Source organism: Echinops telfairi, unplaced genomic scaffold (assembly GCF_000313985.2).
Source record: "Echinops telfairi isolate 266 unplaced genomic scaffold, ASM31398v2 ScPeMD7_655;HRSCAF=1070, whole genome shotgun sequence".
NCBI classification, from domain to species: domain Eukaryota; kingdom Metazoa; phylum Chordata; class Mammalia; order Afrosoricida; family Tenrecidae; genus Echinops; species Echinops telfairi.
In genome coordinates this window covers 29,166,374-29,175,386 of record NW_022104553.1, presented here as the reverse complement: position 1 = coordinate 29,175,386, position 9,013 = coordinate 29,166,374, and the positions used below count along the sequence as shown (strand labels likewise).

Sequence of the window (9,013 nt, the reverse complement as noted above, 5' to 3'; positions counted from 1 at the left end):
GACAGACAGGCAGCCGTGGGGAGGTGCGTGGACGCCTCGTGTCTGAGTCTGGGCTCTAGCCCAGGTCCGTGCACGCCACGGCAGGTACGGCGGACACTGGGGGCTCCGGCCCGGCTGGCTGCCTCAGCGCTCCACACTGCCGGTGCTCCCAGCCAAGACGCCCTCGTGGCAGCTGGGAGACAGCAGCATGGAGGTTGAGCCACCTGCCTAAGGCAACAATGCAGGCAGGAAACGGCCTAACTGGGATTCCAACCAGGGGATCTGGCTCCCCAGCCGGGGCCCATACGCATCCTGCCTGTTTGTGCCTGTCACCATGCACACCGCACATGTACACATAAATGCTTAATTAAAGATCTCCTGCAGTGCAGGAGACAAAATCAGGAGAGTGAGTTATAACGCAGACTGAAGGGGTCAAGCTGGCGTGCTGGGGATGCGACCTCCTCATTCACCCTCCCAGGGGTGAGGCTTTCCTCCCACAGTGCAGACCAGGGTTACTCCATGATCCACAATCCCACTTCCAGGGACGTGGCCTAGAGGAAAAGGAGCCCCGGCACAGACATATGCATGTGCACACCCCTGCTCACAGGAGCAGGGAGCAGAATGACCCCAGCGGCCGGCAGGGGACGAACAGGCGGAATACTGTGCAGCCCTCCATCTCAGAGATTTCAGAGGTGGCTGGGGTGGGGGTGGGGGTGCACTCGTCCTTTTAAATCCATCGTTCACCCACTCTTTGAAGAGCCCTTCTCACCATGAGCATGTCCCCGAAGCCGGAGAGCGCTGAGCTGAGGGGATGACATCAGTCACAAGAAGCCCAGCACACGTGAGGTCATTCTCATGAGAGGCCAGGGAGCTTGACACAGAATCAGCCTTTGATAGTGACCAGCGGTGAGGGGGTAAATCACTAGCAAGTGGAACGTATGGAATTGGGGGAGGGGAAAGCAGCACGAGGTGGGGGTGGGGCGGGGCAGCACAACATGGCCAGGGCCAAGGGGCCACTGGCAGGTAGAGAAGAGCAAACGGCAGTAATGCTCAGCACTCAGCGTGCGCGCGCGCGCACACACACACACACACACACACAGAGTCCTGCAGCAACAGTGAGACCAAACCACTGTGACTGAGTGGACACAGACAGGCGAGACGCACAAAGAGGGTGTGGGGCGGGGCAGGAGAGCAGACACACACAGAACACTTGTACATCTGAGGAAGGTGCTAGGAACAAGTGTACATCCACGGACACAGTGCCCATCACCAAGCACCTTAAGAGGCAGTCACTGGGCTGGGGGACTCGGGACCACCCAGGTCGGTTGGCATGACAAGGACACAGTCCACACTAAGGCAGGTTCTACCTTGGTGTCTAGCGCTGTGAGCGCTGGGGGAGTGGGGGGGGGGGGGGGGTTGTTGTGGGGGGGGGGGGGCGGGGCACAGGGCTCAGCACTGTGACCTGGCCCCTCTCCTCCTCTCACTGTGACTGACACCTGTGGGGAAATGTCCCCGGGCTGGCAGGGGGCTGGCAGTGGGCACACCTCCTCAGAGGGGAGAGGCTCCTGTGCTCCAAACTCAGGAGGAACCCCAACATCTTCTACCCCCGCCCACATGCTCCATCCCTCCGAGGGGCAGAGGGAGGGATGGAGGGGCCTGGTGAACGCACTGGTGTGTCGGTGGCTCCTGGGCTGGGGGCGCCCTGCACGGATCCTGGCAGGATCTGCCCTGGAAGCAGTGCTGGAGGAGAGGGGGGGACTTCCAGACTTGGGGTGAAACAGCGCCGGCTTGTACTTCCCTGGGAAACTGGGGCTCTGAGCCTCTGTGGGAGCCCCTCCTCCCTCCCTCCCCCAGGACACAGGGCAGCCGAGTCCAGCATGCACTAAGGAACAGGTGCCACAAAGGCCGAGAACCTGAGCGGACACTGCGGGCTTCCTGACAGACCAGAGGGACCCAACAGCACCACCTGGGAAGTGAGCGCGGCAATGGAACATCACAGCTGAACCTGGTCCAAGCCCTGGAGCTCCTGCTACCAATTTCAGGACAGCGGGGCGGGCGGAGGGGCAGGGAAAGGCATTACATCGCACCAACCGCAGGGAGCAGGCGGCCAAAGTCAGTCTTTGGGACGGGCCACAGGACAGCTGGGCTCCAGGGAGACAGAGCAGCACAGGAAGTCACGTGAGAAGAGGGAGGGGCGCTGTGCCCACTGGGCGGGGCTTACATTTCAGAGCCTTCCCATTTAAGAGGCCATTCGAGGAAGGAACGCTGGTGGGTGAGGCATTTGAGGGTGAGGACTAGCTCCCTCTTTTTTGATGTGCTGGGGGTCGGATTTCTTAAGCGTTTTTCTCGATTACAGATACACGATGAGAAAAACCTATAGCCCAGGCTCCAAAACACCTGAGCACCCAGACAGGAGCGGCCCAGCCGAGTGGGCCTCCCCTGGAGCCTGGAGATGGGTCCCTAGCCCTTCTAGTCAGTCCAGATGCTTCTGATATTGCCAGAGGGAAAGGGGGGGGGTGGTGTCAGGGGGCAGCTGATCCTGCCATTGAAAGCCCCCAGTGGCTTTCCACCCTTTGAAGAAAAGCATTGCCCTTTCCCAAGTGACCAGGCCCTGCAGGACCTGCTGGCTGTTGCTCCTCCCCTCCCCTCCCAAGAGGCACCCTTGCTGGCTCCCCTCCAGCCTCCTGGCATCCCCTGACCACCCCGGGCTGGGGGAATGCTGGGCGCCCCCCGTGTGCCTCCCTAGAACCCTCTGTGCAAACAGCACCTCCCCTCTCCCCTGAAACACCCCCCCACCCCCCCTCCCGTCTTGGAATCAGCTTCTGAAAGGCCAGGAGCCTCTGCCTTTCTCCTCTCACTAGCACAGGAGCTCCAGCCCTGCCGCGCACGCTCCGCACACCCAGGTGCAGCAAGCCCACAGCAACTGAGCTCTGGAAGACACGGGTCAGGCCAGCTCGGCCTGGGCCACTCAGCACCTGAGACTAGCCAGTCCTTCCTCCTTTGCACAGGGGAGATGCTGCCTCTGCCCCGGGCAGTCTTGAGCACTTAAGCTCAGGGTCAGCTCTGGCAGTGAACACACCCAGCACCGTACCCCGGGAGGGCCCTGGAGCTGAGCCTGGAAGCTCCAAACCCCTTTTTCCCCTCTCTCTCTCTCTTACACACACACACACACACACACACACACACACACACACACACACACACACGGGAGCTGACACTAGTTCCATCCCCCAGGATGGCAGCAAGCTGACCCTGCCAGCTGTCACAGATGGAATGACAAGAGAGGCCTCCTTCTAGCCTGGGGACCAGGCCCCACTGAAATGAGGCCCTCCCCACTAGCCAGAGGGAAAACAGGGGTGCCAATGGCAGTGCCCCACCCATCTCCCTACCCACCCCCTCCGGGTGAGTCAGCAGTCAGACCTGTTCACCTGCCCTGTCCCCTGCCCCCAAGACCCAGCCACAGACCCACAAGCAGAGCCAGCCTGGTGGCTCTGGTAATCGCTGCCTGCCTTGGGCGTGTTACTTACTGTTTGTCGGCCAGGAGCTGTTCCAGGATGGAAGGCAGGCTAGCTAGCCCCATCCATGGGACAGGACGCTCCTCCAGAGCACTCCGCACCCTATCTGCGCTCCCCCACGAGCGGGGACAGCTCAGCACAGCGAGGTCTGGCTCCACTCACACGCCCAGCTTGCGCACCCACCGCTCAGCTCTCACTGGGTCCCGAGAAGCAGCTTCACCCAGGCTTCCTCCCCAGAGCCCTTCTCTCCATGTTCCCGAGGCTCCTCCCTCCCCCGACCTGCAGTCCAGTCCTCCTGGAGGTGCTCCCCCAGAGCTGGGGGGCAGGCAGGGGGGCACTAACGACTCCCTGTCCCCTCCCACTCACCCCCGACCTCACAGGACCTGCTGCTCAATCTGCAGGGATCTGTCTTCCCGACCATCCCTTTCCCCTCCTGGCCCAATTCTGAGTCCAAAGTGCCTGCAACGGTGCCTGCTCTGAAAGGCTGCTCGGTGATAAGGAACACATGGACGAACGCCCCTGGCCCCCAAAACAAAGCTCACACTTCTGCCCACCCCTTCCCCCCCAGCACACACAGTCTCCACTCTGGACAGCCTGAGCCCCCGAACAATCCTGCACTCCCCCTGCCACCTCCTGCCAGGAATACAGTTTCTCCACGGCAAGGTCTGAGGACCGGCACCACTGGCCGCTGCAGTCTGCAGACAGGGCAGCATGGGGAGGGGCCGCCTGCTCAGGGTCAGAGGGACATGACAGGCAGCCTAGCTCCGAGCCCTTGCTCTTTATCCCTCCAGCACCCCACGCTGCAGAGGAGGCGAGTGGGGAGCAGCGAGCCCCGTGCCCTTTGCTGGGTAAACACTGATAGTGGAGACAGGGTTGTCAGGGAAAGCTTCCTGGAGGCGGTGACACACAATGTGGACCAGCGAGACGGCAACAGCAAGGACAGGCCTCTGCTGTCTGGAATGGGAGGGTGGGGGCACGAGAGCTGGTGCCCGCCCTTACACGTCATAGCCCAGACAAGCACCAGCTTTGCCTCACTCAGACTCCGGCCCTGGGTGCTATGCTGAACTCCACAAGAACCACAGGCACCTACCACAGGTCACTTTGCCTTCTGAGGGGGACCTGGCTGACTTCCTCCGCTCCCGGGAGGCAGCTGATGCCCCTCTCTGCCGCCAGCGGGCCCCACCGCTGGGCCGGCCCCGACTCCGCCGCTGCCGCTTGGTTGGGGGGGAGCCTGTAGAGAGAAGGGTGAAGTGGGCTGAGGACAGGTGGCAGGTGGAGCAGCAAGGTGGGAGAGAGCTGGAGGCTGGTCTAGGAGATCGGCCACCTACGGTGAACCCCTGCCTTGTCTCAGCTGAGGAGTGCAGCCTGGTATCACCTGAGTGTCCACTGAATGCCCCAGCAGCCCACACCTCCAGTTTGTGCCTAGAGGAACCATGGTGTGCTCACTGGCGTGTCAGGGCTGGGGAGAGCTGTACTGAGAGTGACAGTCAGGGTGGGTGTCCGGGGAAGCCTGGCACAGAGCCCCCCAGGGGTCTGCAGCCTGCTGCTCCCGGGCGGCCAAGGGAGGGGAGCGGGCGTCGACACAGACGCTGCCTGATTCCCACAGAAGGAAACACGGGATAGATGGTTCGAAACAGGTTGGTGGGGTGACCATGATGGAAACGAGACTCCTGAGAACCCCCGTGTGTACTTCAGTCTTGGCTTGAATCCTGGAAGGGGGTGGGTAATAACCCTAATCTCACCAACAGAAACAAATGGACTTAGCAGGATGTGACTCGCCACCTGAGCGAGGTAGAAGAGCACTCTGCCCGGGCCGTCTCAGTGGGACCCGTTCTGAATGAAGACCGCGGGAGGGCCGAGAGCAAATCCTCTGGGGGACTTGGATGTGGTCAACAGTGACACGGGGACTGCGATTACTATTGTAGAATAAAGCCAAACAAAGTTCCACATAGCAAGGTTATCCAAAGAACTTTCCCAGCACACCAGGGGGAAAAAAAGCCCCCAAGATGTTCATTTTGACTTGAGCTGTTTGCAAGCCCAACTCCTTGCTCTGAGACTCCAGAAGCCCTCGGCACCCTCAGGGCCCGGAGCTGCGTCTCCAGAGCTTGGCCTCTAGCAGAGACCAGGACTCCTTGAGGAAAACCACAGCCAGGGCTGGGGGCCGAAGTCTGCGCAAGCCCGGGCCATCAACAGCACCCCGTGGTAGAAAGCACTCCCAGAAGATTGAGGGCAGCAGGAAGTAGCCAATGGGGTCATAATAAAGAATGGCTAGTGGACAATGAACACAGTAGACAGAAAGGACCACGCAGGTGACCGAGTGATGCTCAAGAGAGGAAAACAACGTCAAACTCCTCCATCGGAAAGGGTAAGATGAGAAAGTCGGCACTGCGCACACTCCAATGGGAGTCAAACCACCGGGTTTGACTGAGCCCCCGAACAAGGAATGGTTGTCGGGAAGCAAGGTTCACTAACGATTCGAGGATAGAACCTTCCTTTTAACGCACAACACAGATGCTACCGTAAACAAATGATCAAACGTTCTCTCCACAGCAGCAAACACACACACACACACACACACACACACACACACACACACACACACACACACGTGCAGCGTGCAGATGCAAAGCCTGAGTGGCCAGATATTAAAAGCTGCTGGACCTGGGGAGCAGAGAGGCCCATGTGCGCTGTCCAGAACCCCCAATGCTTCTGGATGTTGGGGCGTGGAAAAGGGGTAGAAGCTGAAGAAATTAAAACTCAAAACTCACATTGAGTCGATTCCAATGCTTGTGACCCTGTGGAATGGTGAAGAACTGCCCCTGTGGGTTTCTGAGACTAACCTTCACAAGTGTAGGAAGCCTCCTCTTTCTCCCATGGAGCGGCTGGTGGTTTCGAACTGCTGACCTTGATGTTAGCAGCCCAACTTATAACCACTATGCCACCAGGGCTCCTTCCTGGAGCAATCAGAGCACTGTGGTAGAGACACCAATGGGAACTACTGGTATCAACATGGCTAAATCTCAGACACCTGAACCTGAGCACAGCCACTGTGAGCCATCCACCCAGCTCACAGACGAAACCACATGAAATGCCTTTCCGTGTGGCTGCCGGACACGTGCTGCTCTAGTCACACCCCAAACACGTACTCGCACGCACACGGAGATGAGGCGGGATGACTCCACAGGCCTCCTCCCAGAGAAGTCAGGATGGGTGTGGTGTGGTTCAGCAGGGTGCAGCTGCCCTCACGCCCACCCTTTGGCCTTACCTGTCTCCCACTGGCCCTGCTGAGAAGTTGAGGAAGTGTTTGAGTGGCGTCGGCGACGGCGGCAGCTGCCCTCTGCCCGCTTTGAAGAGCTAGAAGTGTCGTAGCTGTAGCGTTCTGGAGACACTGGGAAAGAGGATTGGAGAGAAGCGCTCACAGCCTCCTTCCCCCAAGGCCCAGCGCCCAGCATCCCGCCTGAAGGACCCCGGTGCCCAGCTTCACCAGGGCTCACAGCCCACCTACCCACTTCCTCTCAAACACCTCCTGCCCAGCCCCTCCTTGTTCAGCAGCCTCCGGAGACAAAGAGCTCCTGGCCTCTTGGGGTCACCCAGCCCATCTCGACAGCAGGTCACACTATCAGGGCTATCCTATCCGAGAGGTCACAGTCAGAATCCCAGTGAGGGCCCTGGTCCCTCACCAACCGCTCTCCAGGTCCTGAGGGCCCCAGAGAGTAAAAGCAGGCTTCTGGGTAGACTCCCCGAGCCTTCTCTTCTGGGCCGGACCCCAGACACATTGCTCCAAGGACAACGTGTACCTTTCCCCTGAGCTACCTTTTCCCAGTCTCCTGGGTTTGCTCATGCCCCCCCTCCCCCACCTCTGATAATCCAGCCAAGGGCTCCAGAGCACATGACACTTGGGTGTGCACAGCGCTGCTGGTCACCTGGAACCCTCTTACCTCCTTGCCCTCCCAGGTCTGCTCTCCTCCCCGTAGTGTTAAGGGCAGGAACTCTGGAGACCTGCCAGCCTGGGTGTAAATTCTGGCTCCCACACTTCTGAGCTCTGGTTATCTGCAAGCCCCAAACGATGTGGCTTCTCACCTTCCTCTCTGCCCTTGCCTGGCCTACTCTGGTCCTGCCACTCTGGCCTCTTACAATGCCAAGTTCACCCCCACCCCAGCCCTGCCCCCCAGGCCCCGACTCCTGCCGCACTGGTCTCTTAGAACGTCAAGCTCGTGCTCGGATCAGGGTTCTGCCTGAAATGTTCTCCCCTCAGATGCCTCACAGCCTCCTGTGCCACGTCAGTTCAAACGGTACCTTCTCAGAAAGGTCTTCATAGGTCACCCGGCCTCAGGAGGCCTCCCTGCTCCCTGGCTCCGGATTCCATTGCTATTTTAATCTACAGAGGTTTGCCGTCTGTCTAGTCGATTCCAACTCTCGGCAACCCAAGCAGTCCCAAGCACGACTGCTCACGCTGGTCCAGACTGGCTTTGGGGATGCAATCAACAGGCCTGTGCCCTCTTTGGGTAACCCTATTGCAAAACCACGCTGCTGTTTCTATGGTGCTATTCCCCCACCCCTATAAACAGAAGAGCCACTTGTAGCCCAGTGGCTGGCCATTCTCACAGGGGAGCAGTATACGTCACGTTTCTGAACCCGGTGCCTTCCCTGATTTTTCGGGGGGTGGGGGGCCAAGGGACAGAACTTCTTCATAGAACTACAGGGTGGCTCTCCAAAAAAAAAAAAAAGACTCAAAACCCTCAATGCCATCGAGTCAACTCTGACTCACAGCGACCCTATAGGACTGGCTGAGTGGACAGCGTGCGTTCCTGACATTTAACACTTCAAGGGAGTAGAAAGTCTTATCTGGTTTCTATGGCTGGTTTCAAACTGCTGAATAACATTAACCACTAGGCCAGCCACCCGGGGGTGGGGGTAAGGGGGTGTCAAGGAGGACAACTCCCAGGAAGGGCTTGTCACTGTGTCTGGCTTGACTTATAAACGTTCAACAGGGTCCATAACCATTCTGATTGACCTGGTCAAATTCCACGAGCTTGCCTCTTTCAAAACTACACCTCCTCCTGGTGAGTCCTGCCGAGGGGAGGGGAGGGGAGGGGGACGGGGCGGGACTCGGCTGTCTGATAAGGCACAGCCCCTAGCAGGGCATCAGGCTGCCACCGGCTGCCAGGTGGGTCCCTCCCAGCGCCAGTACCTGGCCGGCGCCTCTTGCGTGCCAGGTGGGGCAGCAGGTCCTGGCGGGCCAGCACGCGCAGGAGTTGTCTCAGCAGACGCAGGTTGCTCTCCTGACACTGGCCTCGACGTTCCAACTCCAGCAGCAGCTCCAGGCCGCTGCGCGCGCGCGCCAGGCCGCCAGCGGCGCCGGGCGCCTCGTCCAGCAGGAAGGCCAGCAGCTCCAGCTCGCACTCGGTCAGCTGCCCGCCCACCACTTCGAACATGCGGTGCAGCGACAGCATCCCGTAGTAGTCCAGGCACTCGTCCTCTTCCCAGCTCGGGGCCGGGGTCGGTCCGGGCGGCGCCAT

The 9,013-nt window shown here is 59.8% G+C and overlaps 1 protein-coding gene across 1 annotated transcript in view; it reads right to left on the bottom strand.

The window, feature by feature from the left end:
• The window catches only part of DEDD2 (death effector domain containing 2), a 12,092-nt gene extending 3,079 nt beyond the window's left edge, over positions 1 to 9,013 (bottom strand). Inside the window, exons 1-3 of the mRNA XM_004710361.2 lie at positions 8,686 to 9,013; positions 6,760 to 6,882; positions 4,585 to 4,725 (exon numbers count right to left, since the gene is read on the bottom strand). Coding sequence (XP_004710418.1) covers positions 4,585 to 4,725; positions 6,760 to 6,882; positions 8,686 to 9,013 — 592 coding nt within the window. The remainder of the gene's footprint in view (positions 1 to 4,584; positions 4,726 to 6,759; positions 6,883 to 8,685) is intronic.